General features: G+C 42.4%; 1 protein-coding gene and 1 non-coding gene across 2 annotated transcripts in view; both read right to left on the minus strand.

The window, feature by feature from the left end:
• Positions 1-25,375, minus strand: part of DNAJC16 (DnaJ heat shock protein family (Hsp40) member C16) — a 37,140-nt gene that overhangs the window by 5,054 nt on the left and 6,711 nt on the right. The window contains exons 4-11 of the mRNA XM_068985940.1: positions 15,061-15,245; positions 12,786-12,890; positions 11,479-11,637; positions 5,124-5,254; positions 2,909-3,092; positions 1,317-1,499; positions 1,111-1,187; positions 26-106 (exon numbers count right to left, since the gene is read on the minus strand). Coding sequence (XP_068842041.1) covers positions 26-106; positions 1,111-1,187; positions 1,317-1,499; positions 2,909-3,092; positions 5,124-5,254; positions 11,479-11,637; positions 12,786-12,890; positions 15,061-15,245 — 1,105 coding nt within the window. The remainder of the gene's footprint in view (positions 1-25; positions 107-1,110; positions 1,188-1,316; positions 1,500-2,908; positions 3,093-5,123; positions 5,255-11,478; positions 11,638-12,785; positions 12,891-15,060; positions 15,246-25,375) is intronic.
• TRNAE-UUC (transfer RNA glutamic acid (anticodon UUC)) lies at positions 19,845-19,916 on the minus strand. The gene has a single exon. It is a non-coding gene; the product is annotated as a tRNA-Glu (tRNA).

Raw genomic sequence — 25,375 nt, forward strand, 5'->3', positions numbered from 1 at the left:
GGTTGGGGGGGAGGGGGGGTCTTACCTGAAAGCTTGAACGATGACAGTGCCAAAGAGGATGAAGAGGGCAGAAAAAACCAGGGACAGAAGGGGCATCATTTCCCGCCTGAAATGAAGTTCACAAGCTCTGGTCAGCGCTATGGGCCGCTGTGACGCGTCAGTTAATGGTTTCAGGTTTCTTCTCTCTGGCTCAAAAAACCGCTACATGACCCCAAACCAAAAAGCTTTCACATCAATAACCATTTTCTAATTTCATACAAATAGAGGATTTTTTTGCGGTAGTGGTGGAAGTAGAGATTATTTTTCTCAGTGTTCTAATTCACAGATCACCTATTTAAAAAGTTTGACTTTGTGGCTGTGCTGAACGGATTCTGCAGAAGGAAACGACAAGAGGGGTAACAAAGGATTTAAGCTGTGAACATGGAGGAACATTCTGACATCAAGGGTAATACGAGTTGACCAGAAAGTCTGTGGGATGACTTCTTTTATTTTCATCTTTTTTTTTTTTTTGTCAGACTAATTCAGATGTGGCCCAGAGGGGTACAGTAGGAAGAAGAAAGTTGACTTCTCTAAGAGCTCCTCTAGGTGTTCTGAAATTTTATTCACCTGCAGACACCCATCAAAGGCCTGCTGTTTTTCGGGAGCTGGGCTGGTGGCCAGGAAGCACAGACATGAGTGGGACGTGGTCTGTCCTCAGGAGCCCGTGGTTTCATTGGGGAGGGGGTGGTGGGAGTGCCCTTGCCCTCTCTGATTAATTCACTGGTTCGTTTGTGTCTCGATTCACTGGACTACATGTGCGTCAGCCCTGTGCTGGGCACCAAGGTGTTCTGGCGAGGAGTGTGGTCCCAGGCTCTGCTATCTGGAAGGGAAACTGGGGTGATCCTTTCTTTCCTAACCTATGGGAAAGGGTCAAACAGCAAATATTACAAAAGGTAAGTTACTGAAAGACAGAGAAAGGGGAATATTCGTTGAAAACATGGAAACACTCTTCCACCTGCCCAGATGGAGGCTACACTGAAATCAAAGAAGAGTGGACCTTTTTTCAAACGAAAAACAGCAGTCCTGGTAAGTAATAGCAAGAGCAGAAATTCAATCTGGCAATATTCCTACCAGTTGTTGTGAAATACGCTGTCCCAGGAGTCTGAGATGTAGTCAGAAGCAGAGTAGAGCCACCGAAGAAGAAAGATCTGTGGAAGGAGAAAAGGGGTCAGGACTGGACCCTGAGCCCCGGAGGGAGAAGGCCCCCATCCCCGACAGGGAACTGCAGCTCTGGGAGCTCGGGAGCCAGCGCCCACTCGCCTGGGCCATGTGCTTACAGGGGCAAGTTCATCAGTCAAGTCGGGGAGCACAGCTTCCGACGACAGAAGAGCTGGGTCTTTCCGCAGTTGGTCCAGATAACCCAAAAGGATGAATTTATCACTCTCACTCCCGGTCCAGGGATCCTCCAGGGTTTTATATACCACCCGCCCTGCCGTGTTACGCCTTTCTAAGATAGACACCTGGGAGAAAAAGAGGCGAAAAACCATTAGAATTTTCAAGAGAATGGGAAATTACTGTTGGTTTTTTTTTTTTCCAGAGACGATGGAAAAAAGGGTCTCGTGAAGCTCAAGCACAGATACGAATGAGTATACCATATCTGCAAGAAATTTCCATTTTTCTGACAAAAGGAATTAGTTTTATGGTGACTTTTCAAAGTTAACTTTGTTAAAAGTTAAAGCTCTTTCTTCTCAATAGATTTTGTTCTGTAACTTCTAATTTTTTTTTTTTAATGTTTATTTATTTGGCTCTGCTGGGTCTTAGTTGCAGCATGCGAACCCTTAGTTGTGGGTTGTGGGATCCAGTTCCCTGACCAGGGATCAAATCTGCCTCACTGCACTGGCTCAGGAGCACAGAGTCTTAGTCAGTGGACCACTAGTGAAGTCCCTGACTTAATGTTATAATAAAGCAAACCTTTGTTTTTTTCAGAGATTTCCCCATGAAAATCAGTTCAGTTGGTAAAGAATCTGCCTGCAATGCAGGAGAACCCGGTTCGATTCCTGGGTCGGGAAGATCCGCTGGAGAAGGGATAGGCTACCCACTCTAGTATCCTTGGGCTTCCCTTGTGGCTCAGTTGGTAAAGAATCCGCCTGCAATGTGGGTAACCTGGGTTCAAGCCCTGGTTTGGGAATATCCCCTGCAGAAGGGAAAGGTTACCCACTATAGTATTCTGGCCTAGAGAATACCATGGACTGTATAGCCCATGGGGTCACAAAGAGTCAGACATGACTGAGCGACTTTCACTTCCCATGATTACCAAGATGATGAAAATGACAAAGAATTTCATGCTTCTGTGGAGAGTTTTGACAAAGGAGGAAAGGAAGGGTAAGGTCAATTAGGATGAGATAAAAGAGGCAGAAGTACAGGAGGGAGACACTGAAAAGCATATTAATGGTTGCCTAAGGGAGATTCTACAAACTAGATACTGAAAGACTTGACCTGCACAGGGGAAAGACAGGTGAGAGGGACTGGGGATGCTCTTTAATCTTTACCCAGAGGAAAGATGCCTTTTGTGAAGGTCCAAAGTTGAAAAGTTAAGAGGTGAAATCAGCAGGGTAAAAGACTAGTTTAACAATGCTTTCATGGACTTCCCGCCTCCCCTGGTGGTCCACTGGCTAAGACTCTGTGCTTCCAATGCAGTGGGCACAAGTTTGATTCCTGGTTGGGGAACTAAGATCCCACATGTCACAGGGCCAGGGCCAAAAAACAGGTCAAATGGTTTCCAAGCACTCAGAAAAAAATAAAACGAAACAGGCTTCAGAGATTTCTGGACTTCCCAGAATATATTCAAAATTCTTACGGAAGGCGAACATGGAATTAAGTGCCACATGCTTGTGAAGAGCTTGGGACCAGGAGAGAACCCACGACTCACCGCTGATTTTCCTTGAAACGTGTCACTGTCTGGCAGTAAGGTGCTGGCAAATTCCTGCTGCCGATTGCTGTAGACATGCACGAACCTCACGGTGTCCTGTGTGTTTGCCAGGGCAAAGGATAGGAACGCCTCGAAGGGTTTGCTCAACTTGGTAGCCTCAACCGTCAGTAAAACCACACAGTATCTGCAAGTCAACAAAAGAAAAGACTATGTAACTAAAGCCCGAGGCCATGAATGCCCGAATGGCAAGTGAAGGTGAAGGAGAGGAGAAGTCATCCACAGAGAGAATCAGCACGTTTTAGAAACCAAAGCTGCATGAGGGTCACCAATGAGGTAAGATGTTCAAGGCATTAAGGACCTGCTTCTTTCTAAACTGCTGACGCTCTCCCCACATCAAACTTCACAACATTTGGAAATGCCCTTGAAGGCAAGTCACTGAACCGCTGATGCAGAAGGGCCTTGCAGAAGGCACCTGTTCTAATTCTTGCACTTCAGGCAGGGCTGGTTAACCCTATCTCAGGCCAGGGCCACTGGGGATCATTCTGAAGGGCTTCCTATGCTGTGGTTCCAATGGCAAATTCATCTAATCATTCAAATCAGGCATTCTTTCTCCAAGATACTACTGAGCACTTACTAGATGATGCCGGTAAGACAAACAATGTTCTTGCCCTTATGTTCAGTCACTCAGTTGTGTCTGACTCTGCGATTCCATGGACTGCAGCCCACCAGGCTCCTCTGTCCACGGGATTTCCCAGGCAAGATTACTGGAGTGGGTTGCCATTTCTTCCTCCAGGGATCTTTCTGATCAAGGGATCAAACCGTGTCTCCTGCTTTGGCAGGCGAATTCTTCACTACTGAGCCACCTGGGAAGCCCCGTTCTTGCCCTTGTGGAACTTATATTCCAGTGGGGAGGACAGACAAAAAAACAGATAGATAGATAGGCAGGTAGATCATGACAAGTAGTGGTAAGTGTTAGGGGGGGAAAAAAAAAGTGAAGGGCAAAGAGTGCAGGGTGGGTTGGGAGTCACGCTCCATCAGACAGGCTGGCCAGGGAAATGTCATCTGGGAAGGTGACGCTGGAGCAGAGACCTGAATGAGGTGCCACAAGAGGGAGGGAGGTCAGAGAGCTCCAGGCTGAGAGCACTGCAAGTGCAAAGACCCAGAGACGGAGGGGGACTCGCTCCAATTCACAATGTGAGGAGGACATCACTGGCTGCTGCGGAGAACTCACCAAGGGTGTGAGAGTGGAGTGGAGGCAGAGGAGGGTTGGAGGCAACACGGTGGCCTCGGCGAGAGGTGACACTGGCCTGGCTAGGGTGGCGGCGGAAACAAAGGGGAGGAGTGTGTGGACTGGGATATTTTTTGAAGGCTGTATAAATAAGAATCCTCAAAGTCCAGGATCATCTTCCTTGTATTTAATTAAATCTTAGTCTATATAGGAATCTGAAAAGTCTGGAAATATAGGGAATGTTTCCTATTTTAAACAGTATTTTAGTTGTATTTTCAAATAATGTGATCAAAATGGTTTCCTTTCATATCCAGACACCTTTCACAGATGAAACAGCCCTAAATTTAAAGGCTGCTGCTGCTACTGCTATGTCGCTTCAGTTGTGTCCAACTCTGTGCGACCCCATAGATGGCAGCCCACCAGGCTCCCCCATCCCTGGGATTCTCCAGGCAAGAACAGTGGAGTGGGTTGACATTTCCTTCCCCAATTTAAAGGCACCAGCTCCTTAAACTGAAGTGTTTTCCCTGTCTTTCCAGACTTTTCACATTTTCTGTATGAATGAGGATGCCTCAGCCATGCCATGCCCAGCTAATTATTTTACCATTTCCTCAGCACCCTCACTGCCCTACCCTTACCTGGCTCCTCTCCTAGATCTGTAGAGGTCTGCCCGGTGTGGGACACTCTGGTAGCAACAGCAGCGTTCTCCCACTTCACACTGTTTCACCGAGCTTCACAGGCTCTCCCTGACACCTGGCAGAACCTACTCACTCTTCAGGGCTCAGCTGTCAGGGGGATCTTCTCTGGCACAGCCAATCATTTGGTCCTAAGGTGCCCTGGACTGACATACCCCTCTACTATCACAGCTGTTCATCTATGTTCATCTATTTGCAACGTGAAGCATAGATTCTGACTGTCCCGGGGTCAATGTTTAACTGCCTTTCAGTAACATGTGACATGATGAGCAGGGGCAAGGCCTTCAGTCCTTACTTCCTCTGTCGGTGAGACCGTTTCACGGGGCAGAGTTCATGGAACAACTTCTGGCTGGTGAGCCTGGCTGCCAACAGATACTTGTTTTGGGTGATAAAGTCATCAATGACCTGTCTCTTCATACCTCGGGCCTGGAGAAAAACCAAGAGACAGTTGATTCTTACTCAGTTTTCTCACTGAGAATGGGCTTGACTTACAGTTTAATAAAAATATGGCTGAGCCTGGCTAAAGCAATAAAACCAAGAAAGTTAGACCTGTTTTAACAAATACACATGTGGTATTTTCCCAACAATGTGGGGCTGAAAGCAATGATGCAACTATTTCAGGTCCAAGGAAAAATCAAGCGCTCGGGGAACTTCTGTAGACTGTTTTATGCTGGCAGACTGAAAAAGCCAATAATTTTGAATTTTTAGGCAAATTTACTTCCATTCGAGATTTATAGTAAACTGAGTAATTAAAAATAAACTTCAAAGTAGCAATGTTATTGAGTATAAAAGATGGACTACAAAACCATATGATGACCACTTTATTATTATTAACTTTCATATATTTCAAAGAACTGAAATTATATATAGCAGGTTCTCTGACCACAATTAATCAAGACATCAATGCAAGATATGAACCAGAAAATCGCTTTATGCTTAGAAACTAAGAAACTCTGAGTAACTTATTGATCTGAGAAGAGAGCATATCAGATGAAAGAAAATATTTTGAATTTGGAGTGATCAGTGAAAATATTATTTATCAAAACGCTGGGATGCAGATAAAGTAGTATTTGGAGGGTGTGTGTGCTCGGTTGCTCACTCCTGTTCACTTCTTTGCAGCTCGATGGACTGTAGTAGCCCATCTGGCTCCTCTGTTCGGTGGAATGTTCCAGGCAAGAATAGTGGAGTGGGTTGTCATTTCCTACTCCAGGGGACAACAGGGGCCTCCCTGGTGGTCCAGTAGCTAAGAACCTGCCTCCCAATGCAGGGGACATGGGTTTGACCCCTGGTCGGGGCACTAAGATAGCACATGCTGTGGGGCAACTAAGCCCTTGGGGCCCATCAGCTGAGCCATGTGCTGCAAACTACAGGGCCAATGTGCTCTGAGTCTGGGCACCACAGCGAAAAACTCCACCTGCCGCAATGAAGACCAAACAATAAAACAAATAAATATTAAAAAATGAATATAACAGAGAAGAAATGAATGAACTAGATATCCCTATCACGAAGTTACAAAAAAATACAAAAGTAGAAAGAAGGAAATAATAAAGAGGAAAATAGAAATCAATAGAGCAAAATAAAAATATAAGAACAAACCAACATTCGTTCTTTGGAGCTAATAAAATTGACACACCTCTGGTAAAACCAGTCATGAAAATAAAGAGAGAAAGCACAGGCAACCATTACCAAGGATGATGTGGAGGAATCACTACCTGTGTTGCCAAAACTAAAAAAAAAGTGTACACAAATATATTATATATATATTTAAATTTGAAAACTTAGGTGAAACAGAAAAATCTCTAGGAAAAATAAAACAATACTTGAAAAAAAGAGAAAATAATTCTATAACCATTAAAGAAGATGAGTCAATAGTCAAAAATATTTCTTGAAACACAAATTCAGGCTGAGATGGCTTTGTAGGTGGTTTTAACCAGACTTTCAAGGAAGACAATCTAATCTTCTGTAAAGTCTTTCTGAGAAGGGAAGAAGGGAGGACACGTCCCATCTCATTTCATGATGCAACTATCCACATGTCCATCAACAGAAGCATGAATAAACCCATTCTCATGTGGCCAAACATGATACAGCAAATAAAACCAAATCATCTACAGCCAGGAGAAGCCACTGGTGCTTGCAGCGTTACACTAAGCCTCTCGCCATTGCAAGGACTCAGTTTATGTTAAGAGTGCATTTTTATATTCATAAAGAGCAAACTGGGGACTTTCCAGTGGTCCAGCAGTTAGGAATCCACCTGCCAATGCAGGGGACATGGGTTCAATTCCTGATGTGGGAAGATTCTACATGCCGTGGGTAATTGGGTCCCCACACCATAAGCACTGAAGCCTGTGTGCTCTAGAACCTGTGCTCTGCAACAAGAGAAGTCACCACAGTGAAGACACAGCGCAGCAGCCAAAAATGCATAAATGAAAATAAGTAAGATTATTGAAAATAAAAGAGCAAACTGGTAAAGCATCCATTGTTCTGGTAATTTTATTAATGTATCTGATTTATAATTTTCCCCAGGGAATAAGTAGATAACAATTCTCAAGGGTACATGCTATTATTGGAAAGCAATTTAGGAAATCTTATAGATTAATCTTGGATTGAGATGACCTTCCTTCCTCTCTTCCACAACTGCTGTTTGCTTGCTTCCTGACTCTCTCTCTTAGCTCCTGCTTGGCTGCCGTCAGGCACCCCCTCTTTTTTATTTGCTGGTTGTTGTCCAGAGTTTCATCCTTGGCTCCCTCCTCTCCTTACATGACATACGATGCCTGGGAGATCACCTTCTGCCTTTCCTCAGATCTAGATCCCTGCCTCCTTAGGAAATCTAAGGAGGCACACATCCCCTTAGATTTCCTAAAGGCAGTTCTTTCTTTCTTTCCTTTTTAACAATAGTTATCTATTTATTTGGCTGCACTGGGTCTTAGCTGTGGCATGTGGGATCTTCTATCTTTGTTGCAGCATGCGGGATCTTTACTTTTGGCATGTGGGAACTAGTTCCCAGATCAGGGATCAGACCTTGGCGTCCTGCACTGGGAGAGCAAAGTCTTAGCCACTGGACTGCCAAGGAGCTCCCAGGCAGTTCTAATTCTTACGTCTACAACTGAACTCATTGTCTTCTTTTTAAACCTGCTCTCTTTCCCTTACTATCCACTTTCCCTGTCTGGCTCCTTACCTTAGTCTCATACTCTCAGGCAACCTTCCTCCTTCACACGGCACCCAGAGTGCACCCTGCATCTAAGGCAGAACCCTACTACAGTGGATGAAAACTGCCTTTAGGTCTTTCTCCTCCCTGACTCTGAGCCTGATAAAGACTCAGGACAAAGACTAACTCTGGATGTCAGAGTTGTTCTGTATTTAGTACTCAGCAAGCAGGCAATAAATGTATTGAATGAATGAAATAAGGGATTTTTATAGAATATCTCTTTCTTTTCAGTCTAGCCTCTTACAAGAGAAAGTACCAAAGAGCTCTTGTTGATTTTTTATAAGTAACATTAAAAAGTACGTGTTCATTATAGGGATTTCTGGAAACCCAAATATTGAAATAATATTCACTTTACAAATTGAGAGCAGTGTATTATAAACAGCATATACAATTTTGCATCCTGCTTGCTCGTTAACATCATGTTATGAAAATTATCCCCATCATTAATTATTCTCAAATTGCCATCTGTCTACAATGCGGGAGACCCGGGTTCAATCCCTGGGTTGGGAAGATCCCCTGGAGAAGGAAATGGCAATCCACTCCAGTACTATTGCCTGGAAAATTCCATGGACAGAGGAGCCTGGTAGGCTACAGTCCATGGGGTCGCAAAGAGTCGGACATGACTGAGCGACTTCACTCACTCACTTAACTTTTATTTTAAAATTTTTTATTTATTCATTTATTTCAGCTGCATCAGATCTTGGTTGCCTCAAACAGGATTTTTTGTTGGGGTGCATGGACTCTAGTTGTGTCTCAATGGCTCCTGAGTACATAGGTTTAGTTGCTCTGCGGCATGTGGGATCTTAAGTTTTCTGAGCAGTGACCTTTGCATTACAAGACGAATTCTTAACCACTGGACTACCAAAGAAGTCCAAGCAAGCTGCCATTTTAAATGGCTATATAATAGTCCCCACTGGGGATGTGGGGCTTCCCAAGTGGCTTAGTGGTAAAGAATCTGCTTGTCAATGGAGGAGCGGCAGGAGACTGGGGTTCAATACCTGGGTCAAGAAGATCCCTGGAGAAGGACATGGCAACCCACTACAGTATTTTTTCCTGGAAAAATCTACACGAAGAGGAGGCTGGCAGGCTACAGCCCATGGGGTTGCAGAGTCGGACACAACTGAATGACTGAGCATGCACATCTGAGAGGTATCAATAATTACCCTACCATTGGATGTTTATATTTCCCCCTCATTTTTGGTATTATGAATGATATTTAACATCTCTGTATGTAATTCTTTGCTGAGTTCCTATTCCTTTAGGATAGAGTCCTAAAAGGTAATCTCATCTCCCTCAATTCTTTACTCAAGTGTCACCTTAATGAGGCCCTTCTTGGCTGGTCCACCTTAAAAATGTGAGCCCTTTCCCCTAATACCCTGAATTCCTCTCCCGTTTCATTTTTCTCTTTAGCACACATCACTATATAATATACCATGAGAGAGTGTGTCTTAATGACTGTTGTCCCCACTAGAACCCAGGACAGGGAATTCTGCTGATTTGTTCAGGGCTGTACCCTCAGCACACAGAGCAGTGTTTGGCACACAGCAGGTACTCAGGAGTGCTGTTTTGCTAGGCAGTTGATATTTTATCACCCAAACACTTTTCTGAAAACTTCTTTTTTTTTTTCCCTGAGAATTTCTGAAGCTTCTTCCAGCAAGGCAAGGAAGAGAAGTGCCAGTTTCTCTGTACCTTCAACTCTACTGCATATTTTTACTTTAAAAATCGTTAACAATTTGATGAGAGAAGGAAATGTAAACTGCTTTTCTCTGGTTATTAGTGAGATTTACTTTTTTAAAGTGTTTATTGAGATCTCCTTGGTGATCCAGTGGCTGAGATTCCACATTCTGAAGGCAGGGGGGCCTGGGTTTGATCCCTGGTCAGGGAATCTAGATCCCACACTAAAGTTGCAACTAAAGAGCCTGCACGCTGCAATGAAGACCCAGCACAGCTGAATAAATAAATAAATATTTAAAACAAACAAACAAAGTGTTTATTAGTAAGTTGAATCTTTTCTCAGGATTTGTTCATCTGCTTCACCCATTTTGGGGGGAAAATTTAAATTCGGATAAGAGTAACATGACATGAAATTAACCACTTTAGTGTATAACTCAGTGGCATTTTAGTACATTCAGAGTATTGTGTAACCGTCGCCTCTATCTAGTTGCAAATATTTTCATCATCCCAAAAGAAAACTCTGTACTCATTAAGTAATTATTCTCAAGAAGTTTGGGGTTGATTTCTTTGATTAGAAGAAGCTCATTAGAAATGAAAGATAACAATTCCTTTTATATTGGTTGTAAATATTTCCCTTATTGTTTAATCAAAAAATTTAAGTCTTTCTATAAAAATGTAAAGCTTATAATCAAGTTATTAAGATTTTTCCAAAAAGATTTTTCCCAATACTTTTAGCCCTTTCCTATCTTAAGATCAGATAAATATTCACTATATGTTCTTTGAGTTAGTGTATACATTTTCTCAGTGATTTTAATGTATATATTTTGGAGCAAGATCAAATAACTTTTACTAACCTGCAAGATCACAGTGCAATGAAAGTCTTTTTAAAAGCTCTCCTCGCAATTCAACACCTACCCACTTTTGAATATTAAATTATAAAACTAAAAATTTCCAAGGGATTAATGGGATGAAATGAAAGAATATTTTTTCTTATTCCTTTTAATTACTGTTCTATACTGAAGCCTTAAAATTATTTTTATAACTTGTTTTAGAATAAGATTATTGATTTTTTCAAATAGGAGCTTTTTAGAGGTCAAAGATGACTATTATTTATTGTTCTGTTTTTGTGGTTACAGAGTACATCAAATTACCATTTTAACCATTTTCAAGTATATGATTCTGTGGCATTAACCATTCACGCAGCTCTGCAACCATCATCCGCCAGCCATCTCCAGAACTTTTTCGCCTTCCCGAAGTGAAATCGTGCCCCTGACACACTAACTCCCTATTTCTTTTTCCTCCAGCTTCTGGCCACCGCCATTCTACTTTCCGTCAAAAGATTACCTTTGTAAGCAGAATAGTACCAGATCAAATTTTTTAAAACACTCATTTTTAAACTCTATGACTTTAAGAATTCCCTTCTGTGAAGGAAACAGTCACCCATTAGATTGAGAGCTGCTGGAGAAGTATCCTCAGTAGTTAGTATACTGTCTGACATACAACAGACAGGTCTGAGATTTTTGAAAGCTTTATTTATTTAGGCTGCACCACAAGGCATGTGGGATCTTAGTTCCCTGACTAGGCGTCAGACCTGTGCCCCCTGCAGCAGAAACTCAGAGTCTTAACCACTGGACTGCCAGGGAAGTCCCTGAAGGAAGAGATTAAAACTAGTTTCTTCTCCTCTCCTACTCTGCTCCATTTTGCTATTTGTGTATGACACCTTGAGAGAAAATGGGAGGGCCATCTTGAAACAAGGCGACACCCAACATACCTGGATAACATCTGCAGGCTTGTGGATGTGTTCTTTAAAGATCAGGATGGTGGGGGTATAGACATTGACGCTGTATTGCCTTGTCATCTCTTCTGCCCCTCTCAAACCGACATACACATATCCAAATGACAAGTAATCTTTGTGTGCGAAAGCAGTCAACTGTTAGGGAGTGACAGAGAAGAAGGAATGAACTTGGTGGCACAGCATCCAGATCAAGTGTGACCCGTCCTCATCAGTGGGTGGAGACGAATGCCAGCTCAAGTGGGCCCACTCAGGCTGCAACGCCCTTGTACTGTTGTAGGAATTCTAAGGTCCTTTAGGCGCAAAAACCACACCAACAAAGCTGAATAACAACTGACTCTGTTTTTCAGATAGAGCAAGATATTCATCTTACTGAGATCTGTACTGGGGGTGAGAGGTTTGAGGAATTACCTGTGCCCCAACTACTGTTTATTTTTTTAAACTGGAGTATAACCGCTTCATAATGTTGTTAGCTGTACAACAAGGTGAATCAGCTATATGTATACATATATCCCCTCCTTCTTTGACGTCCCTCCGCCTCCCCCACCCCCAATCCCACTCCTCTAGGTCATCACAGAGCATCAAGCTGAGTTCCCTGTGCTGTATAGCAAGTTCCCACAAGCTACCTATTTTACACATGGTAGTGTATTTATCTCAAACCTAATCTCCCAATTCATCTCTCTCTCCCCTTCTTCCACTATGCCCACCCATCCATTCTCTATGTCTGCATCTCTATTCCTGCCCTGGAACTAGGTTCATCTGTACCATTTTTCTAGAATCCACACATATGCTATATATTTGTTTTTCTCTTTCTGACTTACTTCACTCTGTATGACAGACTCTAGGTCCATCCATGTCTCTACAACCTGTTCCCCAAGGGCGTAAGATGGCAGTGACCATGCCATTGGTTAAGCACTTTCCTCTCCTGTCTCGTCACAGTGATAACCAGAGGTGTGCAAGTGCAGTACAGAGTATCATTCAGAGAGCAGGTTTGGAATCAGGCTTCAAAGCAGTCAATATTCAACCCACTGCAGGGAGACCTTGGGCAGGTTATACAACCATATAAACTTCAGTATTCTGGTCTATAAAATAGGGATCACAATCTGTACTGTTGGGTTCTTCTGAAGATTAAATGCTATTGCGTGTGTGGAAAGTGCTAGGTCCTCAACGTACAGTGCTTGAAGGCAAACTGCTGGTCTTCAAACATTTCTCATGGGGTGAGCTATTACTTATAAAAAGGAAAATCACCAAAATAAGAGGAAACATTACCCGGACACCTAAAGTACCTTGTAGAGCAGTGGTATAGTGGGCATTTGGTCAAACAGGAGGACACGTGGTTTATTCTCTTGCTGCCAGCCAGAGAGGAACCTGACATAATTTTTGCTTGTAACCTTGAATTGAAAAGAGGATGTCAGTTGCAACATTTAATTCTTAACAGTTATAATCCAGTCAGGAGATAAACAGAATCAAATAAGGGTAAAAGACTGTTTTGTAAAAAATAAAAAATGCAGGCAACTAATCTTTTTGCCTTCATTTAACTAAAATTAATTAAATATTAATTTTAACATAAATATTGATTTCATATTTTCATGTGATCCAACTCATACAGACTGAAATCATAATCTTTCTGAAATTATTACTGACCATATCATAAAAAATTTGAGCTTTTGAAGCTGGTTTGCTTAGTTATAGATGACTTTTTAGTTTAAGACAATGAAATAATTGCTCTTTCAAAATGACTTAAGTAAAAATAAGTGGGCCCACCCCACCTATATATTACATAATTTCATTCATTGCCATCTGAATTGCTACTTTAAAAAAAAACTTTTAAATTACAGTATAACTTCTTTCCAATGTTCTGTTAGTCTGAATCGATACTTATGTGCTTCCCTGTTTATGCCTTAAAATAATCCTGAGAAAACAAAAACATGAGTAAATTACTTTCTAGAAAATTTTTATCATAGGTCAAAATTTATCTTTCAACTGTGCTCCCAGAATGATCTATATAGAATTTCAATCTGATCATTTCACTCCACTGCTCAGCCTCTTTCAGTGGCTCTATCACCTGCAGGCCAAGCCTCTCTAAAGGAGACTCTCATGGTGAGATTCCCCTGCTCCTTCCCCATTAACTGCTTTAGCCTGTCCTCTCCCACTCACTAATGACTATTTCATACAAAACAGGCTATCTCATGTTCCAGACTCTGCCTGCCTGGAACTCATTCCTTACTTCACTTTCCTCACCCAGCAAACTCAGTGCAGGGGTCACTTCTGCCAGGAAGCCTTTCTCAAGTCTCTAGGATGGACACTCTGCATATAGGATGGAAACAGTCACCCATTAGATTGGGAGCTTCTTGAGAAGTATCCTCAGTACTTAGCATAGTGCCCAGCACACAACAGGTATTTGGAAAGGTCTGAGGACCTACCAAGACAGCCTGTCACAGTTTTAGGAGGCTACAGTGCACTCTTGACAATTTCAAGCTAACTCCAATAAATGTTTCTTTTGTGGGAAATGATCCTGGTGGGACAGACTGTATAGAAATAGGATGGAAACAGCTGGGTATTTAACTCTTCTTGGTATTATTAAATCAAAAATCATTAAAAAAAATTTCTATTTATTTTTTAATTGAAGGATAATTGCTAGACAAAATTTTGTTGTTTTCTGCCAAACATCAACATGAATCAGCCACAGGTATACATATGAATCATTTTCAAGTAAAGCAAAATAAGAATCCTGTTCTAACCTAAGAAACTGAGGGAAAAATGCTTCTTAAATATAAAAATCACAGTTCCGCTTGTGTGAACTCCTTGTGCCTAGTTTCTCCAGCTCAGTTTTTTGTTTGTGAAATTTATTTATACTGTTGCATCATACGTGCTTTGAAAGTTCCAAAAATGACATCTGATTTCATGGAATCTAGTGCTTTCCATAGCTAGGATCCTTAAATATATAACCGAATAGAACTTAATTTGAATACTCTCTTAAGAAAAGTATCTTCAAATGAACAAATGCATGAAGCTGGAAAGAAACTCTTCATCCTATGCTGTGATCTAACTTTTTGTTGAGAAAATAAGACGCACTTTCACTTTAGGCTCAGATTCCTATGACAGGAAGGGAAGGGAAGCTTTCCTGGTGGCTCAGGCGGTAAAGAGTCTGCCTGCGATGCGGGAGACCTGGGTTCTATCCCTGGGTCAGAAAGATCCCAAGGAGAAGGAAATGCCAATCCACTCCAGTATTCTTGCCTGGGGATCCCATGGACGGAGGAGCCAGGCAGACTATAAAGCCCATGGGTTCGCGAAGAGTAGGACACGACTGAGGGACTTCCTATGACAGCATCAGTCTTCCCAGTGGTTGTAACAGGGATAATCCTTTCAGTCTCTCTACTTCACCTATTTCAATTTTCAGCCTCTAGCAGACTTCATTTGAATGATTTAGTCTGAGCAATTAATTAATATGTGTCTTGTCCTGCTCAAAATGAAACTCAGGTCTGAGGATGACCGTGGATTGAGTTCAGAGCAGCCAGCAATCCTAGGTGCTCTTAAACTACTTCTAAGCCACATACTTACTTTCTCCACCAAGTTCCCTGGAAGCAGACTCTCTACAAACTGCCGCAGGTTCTCAGTGACAACTGCGTTGTGGAAGAAGGAGATCTTCCCATTTATGATTCCTAGGATCGAGGGTGTGCTGTGTGCTCCCAGGTGATGGGCCAGGCGTCGCTCGTACCCAGCGTGGACCACGCCAATTCCTACGCCTGAAAAATACAAAGACCTTCATGAAGGCCTTTTATGCCCCCGTGGCAGGTGAAAAAGTGTTGCTAAGTAATTTTCTGGTGTGAAACTGAAATCCTGACTTAGTAGGAGGGGATATCTTTCCCGACAGACTGTCTAGCATCCCTTCACTGTTGGAATTCTAAATTGGTTCAATTTTTCTGCAAAGCCATCTGGCAATGTTTAAGAAGAGCTACAAATCTTTTTATCTTGGAGTCTGTTGTTTCTAATTTGGGGAGTAGATCAAGAAGAAATACTTCAAAAGAAAAGAACAACCTGTCCACAATGGTCCTATTCATAAAGGAAACCATCTGTAAACAATTCAAGGGTTCATCAACTTGGCGATGATTGAAAAAACCCTAGGATTTGTTGATAAGCTAGAATCAGTCTTCTCACTCTTCAGAGCATGTCTCCCTTTTATTTTATAGAGATGTTATACAGATTTTCAAAGAGAGAGATTAGGTAAAAATCATTAGGCCCTATCCCATATAACTACTGTTACTATGTTGGTATCTGTTTGTATCTTTTCTTATACAAATAAGTGTGTATGCGTGTTTGTCTACACATAAAATAAAATGGGATCATCTGATACCTATTCCACTTAGTGTTTGAATAACTTTCCTTGTCTTTCATTCAAACAATATATTTGGAGGGCTAGATCCTTTGCTAAACATTGGAGATACATTAAATGTTAATAGCCAGTAAATATTCTTTTTTCCCTGGGATGTCTAACAGACTTCTAAGTTTCGAAAACAAACCCCTGATCTTCTTTCTCAAACCTGACCCACCCAGACTTTCACCATTTCCATCGATGGTGGCTCCTTCCTGTTACAGAGGACTTTTGTCTTAAGGGTCATCTTTGACTCCTCTCATCTCTCACACCCCACATCCAGTCTGTCAGCAAGCCCAGTGGGTTGTCTTCAAAATACAGTGGGAATTCAACTGTTTTTCTCCACTTGCACTGTACCCTGTCTCTCAGTCATCTTTCTCTCTCTCTCCCAAGCTGCTGTAATAACATCCTCAACGGTGTCTTGTTTCTCCTTGTCCCCCCACACTTTCTGTCCTCAGTATGGTGGCCAGACGGTCCCTTCTAAAACATAAACAACAGATCATGTCATTCCTCTGCCCAAATTTGGCACAGACTCCTCATTTCACTCAGAATAAAAGTCAGTCTTCACCAAGGCTGACAAGACCCTCTGTGATTTGGTCATTGGCCCCCTTCCTCTCCCACTCTTCATGATCACTTACTCCAGCCCCTAGTATCCCTGCTCTTCTTGAAACACACTGGCAGGTTCCTGCCTTTGGCTTCAGCGCTGGCTGGTCCTTCTGCCTGGAGGGCGCAACTCTGGACATCCGAGTAGCTGACTCCTTCACCAACTGCAAGTCCTTCTCAATGAGGCCGAGCAGCTCCCATGTTGAAAACTGCTCTCCCCATATGCAGGATCCCCTTCAGCCTACTTGGCATGTCTTGAGCCCTTTCCAAGTTAGGCAGCATGCCTACAGCTTTAAAGATGTTATCACTGTTCACACCAGCAAACCCTGAGTGGTAAGTACTGTCATCTTCATGGATGAGCAAGCTGGCACTTGGAGACGCTGAGGAAACCTTGCTGGAATCACACTGTAAAGTAGGACCAAGATTTGAACCCTAGTTCAAAGCTGACCTGCAGCTGACCACAAAGCCTGGTTCCTTCCTGTCCCCAGTAGGTTCTACCACTAGGTTCTGAATGCTGGAGGGATCAAATTCTTAAGAGATGGACTCACCACCAATGACCTTACCAGGGACTGCTATATAGGCCAGAAGCCACCATATTAAACTGATTCTGGAGACTATGTCTTTCCAGTAACTATTCAGAGGGGCTCCCTACCAGACTTTGGGACTAGAATCAGTAATCAGAACAGTGGCTGGTGGGCCCACAATCAGGACAGGAGATGCAGGTCTTGGGAGAGCAAAGGAAACTGAAGAGATCTTTTGAGACTGCTGTTTACCCCGCTCTCCCCTCCGATATTCTTGAAGCTCATCCCCTGCAGGATGCCTGCTCAGTGAGATCTTCCTCTTCTGCTGGAGTTTTTTTTTTGGCTGCATCGTGAAGCATGTGGGATCTTAGTCTCCCAACTAGGAATCAAATCCATGTTCCCTGCAGTGGAAGCAAGGAGTCTTAACCACTGGACCACCAGCGAAGTCTTACTGCTTCCTGATTTAAAACTGAAGACTCTCACCCTGGCATTCCCTAGAGCCCAGCTTTTTTTTTTTTTTAAATCATACTCTACCAACCAGCTGACAGACTGTATATTTTCTTTGTTTCTTTGTGTCTCTTCACTAGAATATAAGCTCTATGAATGTAGGGGCTTGGGGCATTTTGTTTACTGCTTTATAACCCTTAGTATCTGGAATAGTTCCTGCCACTTAGTAGTCATTAAATTTTCTAAAAACAAGTAAATGAATGAAGCATTCAAAGTCAGAACCAGACTCAAATCCCAGCTCTGCTACCCATTAGGTGTGCAATCTTAGGCAAGTCATTTAATGTCTCTGAGCCTCAGTTTCCTTATTTGAATAATGAAGATAAATTGTTGTTAGGATTAAATGATACACTGGGTTGGCCAAACAGTTCACTTTGGTTTTTCTACAAGATGTTATGAGAAACCCAAACAAACTTTTTGGTTAAGGCAACATAAAAAAGAACCTAGCCCAGAGCCTGGGATATTGCAGGTACCTAATTAATTATAACTATTATTATCAGGTATTATTTCATCTAGACCATGTGAAGTCTGATCTACAGACTGTCTCTCATGTGAGTGGAATTATAACCTCCACAAAACTCTCATACATGGAGTGGGATGAACCATGCCACACTCTCTTTATGTCATCTTCCCCACAACATTCCTATACTCCCATCAATATAGCTTTTTTCTGGTTAAAACAATACAAGTGATCGGCTTCATTTCTCTTACTTAAAATTACCACTGAGTTCTTGGAATTACCTACATCACCTTCACTGTAGCCTTTCTCAGCCTATAAAGGCTATTTCTTTGGATCATTTCTACAAAGCACTTCGATTCTTAATATTATCATCCCATTTCTAAATTCTGGAAGAATGCTACTTCTTTCCTATAGATTAATTGTCACATAAATTAGAATAGAATAAAGAATGATACACATTTGATAGTTAAAGTTGTGGCATTATTCCTCCTGAAAAGATATTTAAGAATATAACAGGAATTCCAAAATTCTCTGAAGTCCAGACCCTAATCCTTCCCTTGCTCCCCATCCAAGCTGAGAAGGAGGAGTCAGAAAAGTCGGCAGCATTGTTTTCTCCCTGAGATTCAGGCTGGGAAATGACTGTGATGACTGGTGGTGACTTAGCGTCTCTGAATCACAGTGCACAACACGGTTTTTATGACTCCTCCTCTTGCCTTCAAACTCTCTATACTCCAAAGCTCTGGGTTCATAAAGCAAGCTCAGCTAGGCCGACAGAAGTACAGCTCATCTATTCTTATCTTGAGTCAGCATAACCTGGCTGGATGACAAGGACACACCAGTCTCTAGACAAATCTGAGTTGCAAATTTAAAAGAAAGGCAAAGCGGATGTGACTTTTTTTCAGAACCATTTGGTTTTTCTACGGATCGATGTTTCTGGCTAATCTGCAGATCCTGGGGAATTAAAATATAAATACTCTCTCCTCTTTTTGAGTTTGTAAGACAGTGTTTTTTTCCGTAAAGTACTAAAGATCTCTACTTTGAGGCATCAAATTATATTTGCTTTTATTATGCCATCTTAAATATGTATCCTATCTTTAAGGGAAATTCTCTCATCTCCCTCTCTCTTGCATACAGATATTCATCTTTCAACTTTTCCATATGCCTAAAGGGATGGTACAGAGCCAACTGGAAGAACACGACACTGTCAAATCTGGCTAAATACAAGTCTGTCAATAAACTACTAAGATGAAAAATGATGTGAAATAACACAAAATCAAGAACATGGAGTTTCAGTAGGAGAAAATAAAAAACTTTACCAGTATCTAAGCAGAACCTTTTCCTACACAAAAGAAGTTGTCATACACTTGGCTATTTTTAGGAATAACTCCTTGAAAGAGAGAAATTATCTGATTTCAAGACACCAACCTCCTTGATACCCTGGTAACTGCTGGCACCTCCCAGGAGGCACTGTGTACACCGCGGTGATTCAGGTCTGTCTCTTACGTGCGCTTCCTGGGGTAAGGACTAGGTTTTAGTTATTTCTGAGCAGTGCAGCACAGTGGTTAAGAGTGAACTCTGGGGTTAGACTTTTGGGTCCATACCTTAACAGTGTGGGTTATGAACAGTGTGACCTCACTTGTTCCTTAACCTTCCTGAGCCTCACTTTCCTCATCTGTAAAACAGGCATAATCATAGTCTTTCTTTCATTGGGTTACTCTGGGAATAAAGACAATCCAAAGTATTTAGCACAATGCAAAATAAGTAAAATGCTAAAAAACAAAACAAGCAAACAAAAAGACTTATTAGTGTAATATAGTACTTGGTCCATTAAGAAAACAGTTTTTTTTTTTTTTTTCGCTGTGCCATGTGGCTTGCAGGATCTTAGTTCCCTGGCCAGGGATTGAACCTGGGCCTTGGCAGTGAAAGTGCCAAGTCCTAACCACTGAATTGCCAGGGAATTCCTAAGATAAATGTCTTAAATGAGAACATGGAATGAATTCCTTATCATTTTCTACTTACTCCTATAGTACCGTACTATTCTGTACTTGCACGTGTGAGGCTGCTGTGAATTTCCTGAGTATCTGTTTTCTCTTCCCAGTAAGAGTAAGATCCTCAAGGTCAAGGGCAGAGCTTACTATTTCTGGGCCTTCCTCCACAGCATGGCTGTCTATAAATGTGGTCTGTTTTTGCACACTAGTTATTACCAAACGGCACGACTGTAGATTCCACCTAAATAGCTACAACAGTTCTGCTCTGGGTGGAACTGTTTCATTTCCTTCATTTACTGCAATTCAGGCATTTTATGTTACTTTGAGATAATGTCCAGGCTTCCCTAGATCACAGTTTATCTTTAGGACTGTCTGCTTTTTCTGTCAACTCGGAATAGAAACATTTTCTGCAGTAACTGTCTTAAAGGATAACACTGCCTTGCTTGGACAGGGAGTGGCCATGGATATTGTCAGGATCTCATCTCAGTATAATCCAACTGTAACCAAGTGGGACTTGAGTGTTAGGAATCTGCAACGAATCTGAATGTTCCAAGGAGGAAAACTAAACCCATCTAATACATTTAGTCAAAACCCACTTTCTAGAGGACCTGGGAGGTGAAGTGTGGGAACAGATTAAATACTTTAAACATTACTTCTATGAATCCAAATCCCTCTTCTTCCATCCTTGTCATTTTGAGTCCTGACTTTGCTCAAACTCATGTCTATTGAGTCAGTGATGCTATCTAACCATCTTATCCTCTGCCACCCCCTTTTTTTTTTTGCCTTCAATCTTTCCCCACATTAGGGTCTTTTCAAATGAGATGGCTCTTCACATCAGGTGGCCAAAGTACTGGAGCTTCAGTTTTACCATCAAGCCTTCAATGAATATTCAGGGTTGATTTCTTTCAGAACTGACTCATTTGATCTCTAAGCTGTCCAAAGGACTCTCAGGAGTCTTCTCCAGTATCACAATTCAAAAGCATCAATTCTTTGGTGCTCAGCCTTCTTTATGTTTCAACTCTCACATCCGTACATGACTACTGGAAAAACTATAGCTTTTGACTATACGGACCTTTGGTGGCAAAGTGATGTCTCTGCTTTTGAATATGCTGTCTAGGTTTGTTGTAGCCTTCCTTCCAAGAAGCAAGTGTTTTTTAATTTCATGATTTAAAATTTTCTAATTTTTAATTTAGGATTATAGAGCACAACAATCCCAAAGGATGGCATCACAGATTTAAGGACCCTGAGAAGCAGCAGAGCATCATGTTCACCGCGTGGATTACAGAGCCAGTCTCCCTGGGTTTGAATCCCAGCTCTGCCATGTACCAACTGTGGGACCTTGGAAGAGGTACCAAAATGAGCCGAGTCTCTATAAAAGAGAGATGACAACGGCACTCTCCTCCAAGAGTTGTTTATGAGTTGACACTTACATTAGTGCTTGGCATATAGTAACAATACAAGCTATTGGGATAGTCATTTCCTAGGCAGGCTGATAAGAGGTCTAGGGGTCCCCAAGGGGAGAGGGGTCTGGAATTCTCAAGGAGAAAGAAAGGACAAACTTTTTTCTCTCTCTACATTCCTTAGGATTACATAACAATAAAGTATCCTGCTTGAGGACAGTCTCTGGAAAAAAACTTTCTGGCTAATCCTATTATCTTAAAATGTAAATTATGGGAGTAGGTCTAGTAAGGTCCTTACAACCTCCAGACACTCTTTTGATTCACTGTAATAACTAATTAGAGAGTATATAATTCTATTGCCAACACTAGCAAGGGGGTATTCTTTCCGCCTGCTTCTGATGCCTATGCCAGAAGCTTTCTCTATCTCCTTTATACTTTAATAAAACTTTATTACACAAAGCTCTGAGCGATCAAGCCTCGTCTCTGGCACTGGATTGAATTCTTCTCCTCCAGAGGCCAAGAATCCTGGTGTCTTTTTGTGAAACAATCTTTCACTATGATTATTATATTATTATTATTATTATGCTTATGTTATTATATTATTAGTGTCATGTCATCACACTTGGTAGTCCAAACCACAATCATTACTCAGAACAACTTCTCCCAATTCAATTCTTCCCTGTATCCTCTGCCCACCCAGTAGCTCAAGTGAGAATGCAGAGTCCATTTTGACCCCCTCTCTTTTCCTCAGTTCTTACATTCAAATGGTCCCCAGATGCCAGGTCCTCCTATGATCCTTCTCTCGAAATATCCAATACCTGTTCCCCCTCTGTTCCTACTGACCAAGCTCAGGCCAATGGTTGCGGCCTTGCTAGGACTGGTAACCTTGTTGCCTCTGTTCTCACCTTCTTTAGTTTGTACTTCATGCGGCTTGAACTGTTAGCTTTCTAAAGCACAGATCTGATAGGACCATTCTTGGCTCTGTTACATACTATAAAGTAAAGGCCAGCTTCCTTGGTCTGGACTTGAAGGCTTCTTACCACCTGACTCCCAGGTTGCTCCTCCTGTTTTCTCCCCTCTCATCTGCACTCAGTCACCCCTCGCTGCTGGCTCTTTGCTTCCCTGTCTGCATTGTTCCCTCTTGCCTGAATGCTACTCCTCCACTTCCTGTCCGGTCAGGTGGCACTAGCTGTAAAGAATACGAGCCTGTCCATGCAGAAGATGCAAAAGACACAGGTTCAATCCCTGGGTTGGGAAGATCCCCTAGAGGAGGCAATGGCATGCCACTCCAGTATTCTTGCCTGGAAAATCCCATGGGCAGAGGAGCCTGGTGGGCTGCAGTTCATGGGGGTCATGAAGAGCTGGATATGATTAAGTGACTGAGTATAAAACTTCTAATCATCTTTCAAGATTTAGCTAAAAATAAGGAAAAACTCAGTGCTTTATAGTCTGTGAGCTGTAGAAAACTAACATTTAGAAAAGATTTTTAAAAAGGAATTTGCAAAATAGGTGCTTTCAAAAACTTAATGCTGATTACTCAGTTAATCAAAAATTCTCTAAAGCTCATTGATTCAGTTCAGTTCAGTCGCTCAGTCGTGTCTGACTCTTTGTGACCCCATGAACCGCAGCACGCCAGGTCTCCCTGTCTATCACCAACTCCCAGAGTTTACCCAAACTCATGTCCATTGAGTCGGTGATGCCATCTAACCATCTCATCCTCTGTTGTCCCCTTCTCCTCCTGCCTTCAATCTTTCCCAACATGATGGTCTTTTCAAATGAGTCAGCTCTTCACATCAGGTGGCCAAAATATTGGAGTTTCAGCTTCAACATCAGTCCTTCCAAAGAACACCCAGGACTGATTTCCTGAAGGACGGACTGGTTGGATCTCCTTGCAGTCCAAGGGACTCGCAAGAGTCTTCTCCAACATCACAGTTCAAAAGCATCAATTCTTCTGCGCTCAGCTTTCTTTATAGTCCAGCTCTCGCATCCATACATGACTACTGGAAAAACCATAGCCTTGACTAGATGGACCTTTAAGGATTCAAAATGTATCAGGCACTTAATATATGCTTTTCTCATTTAATATTCATAACAATCCTGTTGGTTTGACATTGTAACTCCAGTTTAGAGTTGAAGAAACTGAGGCTAAGTAATCTGTCCAAGGACACAAGGTGTTATAAACGACACGTCTGTGACCTGAAGCCTGGTGCATCTGACTCCAGGGCATGTGGTCATGACAGTGATCACTGTGCTATGCTGTCTCATATCATGTAAGTTCACCTGTTGGCTCTGATCTGACCTTGGTGTACATGCATTACCATTCTAAATTATGCAGTGGTCCAGTGTCTATGTTCTGCTATGGGATCTTAAGGTCAGCTCCTGGACTGAAGAGGTTAAATGGTTTCCAGCACATCACCCCACATGGCACAAAGTGTGACTGTGTTGTGTGATGAAGAAGCTGTCCAATCTGACAGCTGACTTGGGCCCCTCATTTATTCATCAGGCACCAGACCAAAAATCTGCTGCTCACCACATGTGAGACCATGTGCTAAAACCACATGTTCCTCAACTTCTAAGAACTTCTTGATTCCATCACAGGAAAGCATTATGGCATATCTGAGCACCTGAGTACCTCTGAACAGCAGGCTGAAATGTTCTGTTTCAGAGTAACTGAACTGGTGACTTTCAGTGGTGCATGTTCTCCAGAGCAACCCGGGCCTCTCAGCCCCTCTGGTTGTTAGTCCCTTTCTAGTTACTCAAGGATAGGTCTGCTAGGGAAGGGGTTCCCAATCCCCAGGCCATGGACTGCTATGAACTGGTACCGATTTGCGGCCTGTTAGGAACCAGGCCCCACAGCAGGAGGTGAGCAGTGGGTGAGGAAGCAAGCAAAGCTTCATCTGTATTTACAATCGCTCCCCACGGCTTTCCCATCACCCCCAGATGGGATCATCCAGTTGCAGGAAAACAAGCTCAAAAGTGCACAATAAATGTAATACCCTTGAATCATCCTGAAACTATCCTCGCTTCTTCTCTCTCAGTCTATGGGAAAAACTGTCTGCCAGGAAACCAGTCCCTGGTGCCAAAAAGGCTGGGAACCACTATGCCAATGACTTCCCTGGTGGTTAAGAATCTGCCTTCCAATGCAGGGGACACCGGTCAGAGAACTAAGATCTCAAATGGCATGGAGCAACTAAGACTGTGCAGTGCAACTCCTGAGCTTACATGCTCTGGAGCCTCTGTGCTGCAATGAAAAGCCCGAGAGCTGCAATTAAGATCCAACACAGCCAAATAAACTGATGTTAAAAAGAAAACAGAGACCTGGGCCTTCCCTGGTGGCTCAGTAGTTAAGACTCTGGCTTTCCAATACAGCGGTTGTGGGTTCTATGCCTGATTGGGAAACTAAGATCCCACAAGCCATACTGTGCAGCCAAAAATAAAAAAATAAATATAAGTAGGCCTGCTAATGCCTACAAAACAGACATACATTGAATTTAGTAACTCCAACTTTTATAAGTTATTAAAATAAATACGCTCCCCGGATAACTAAAATTTTCCTGGAGCTAAGTGATATCTCTGAACAAAAGAAAGGCTAATCTGTGATGGAGAGTGGTAATCTATGACAATTAGAATATTATTTGTTACCGGTAGAGCTATTTGCCCCCAAAATGCACAGGTTGACCCTCTAATCCCCAGTACTTCTGAATGTGATTATATCTGGAGATGGGGCCTTTAAAGGGGTAACCAAGTTAAAACGGGGTTTGAGGGAGACCTGAGCTCCATCCCTGGGTTGGGAAGATCCCCTGGAGGACGGCATGGTAACCCACTCCAGTATTCTTGCCTGGAGAATCCCATGGACAGAGGAGCCTGATGGGCTATAGTCCATGAGGTTGCAAAGAGTTGGACATGACGAGTGACTAAACACAGGGTCACAGAAAGAGAGTATGAGATACCAGACCCAAACACACAGACACAGACGAAGTTGGCTACCTGCAAGCCAATAAGAAAGGCTTCACAAGATAGCAAACCTG

Source organism: Capricornis sumatraensis, chromosome 14 (assembly GCF_032405125.1).
Source record: "Capricornis sumatraensis isolate serow.1 chromosome 14, serow.2, whole genome shotgun sequence".
Classification (NCBI taxonomy): Eukaryota; Metazoa; Chordata; class Mammalia; order Artiodactyla; family Bovidae; genus Capricornis; species Capricornis sumatraensis.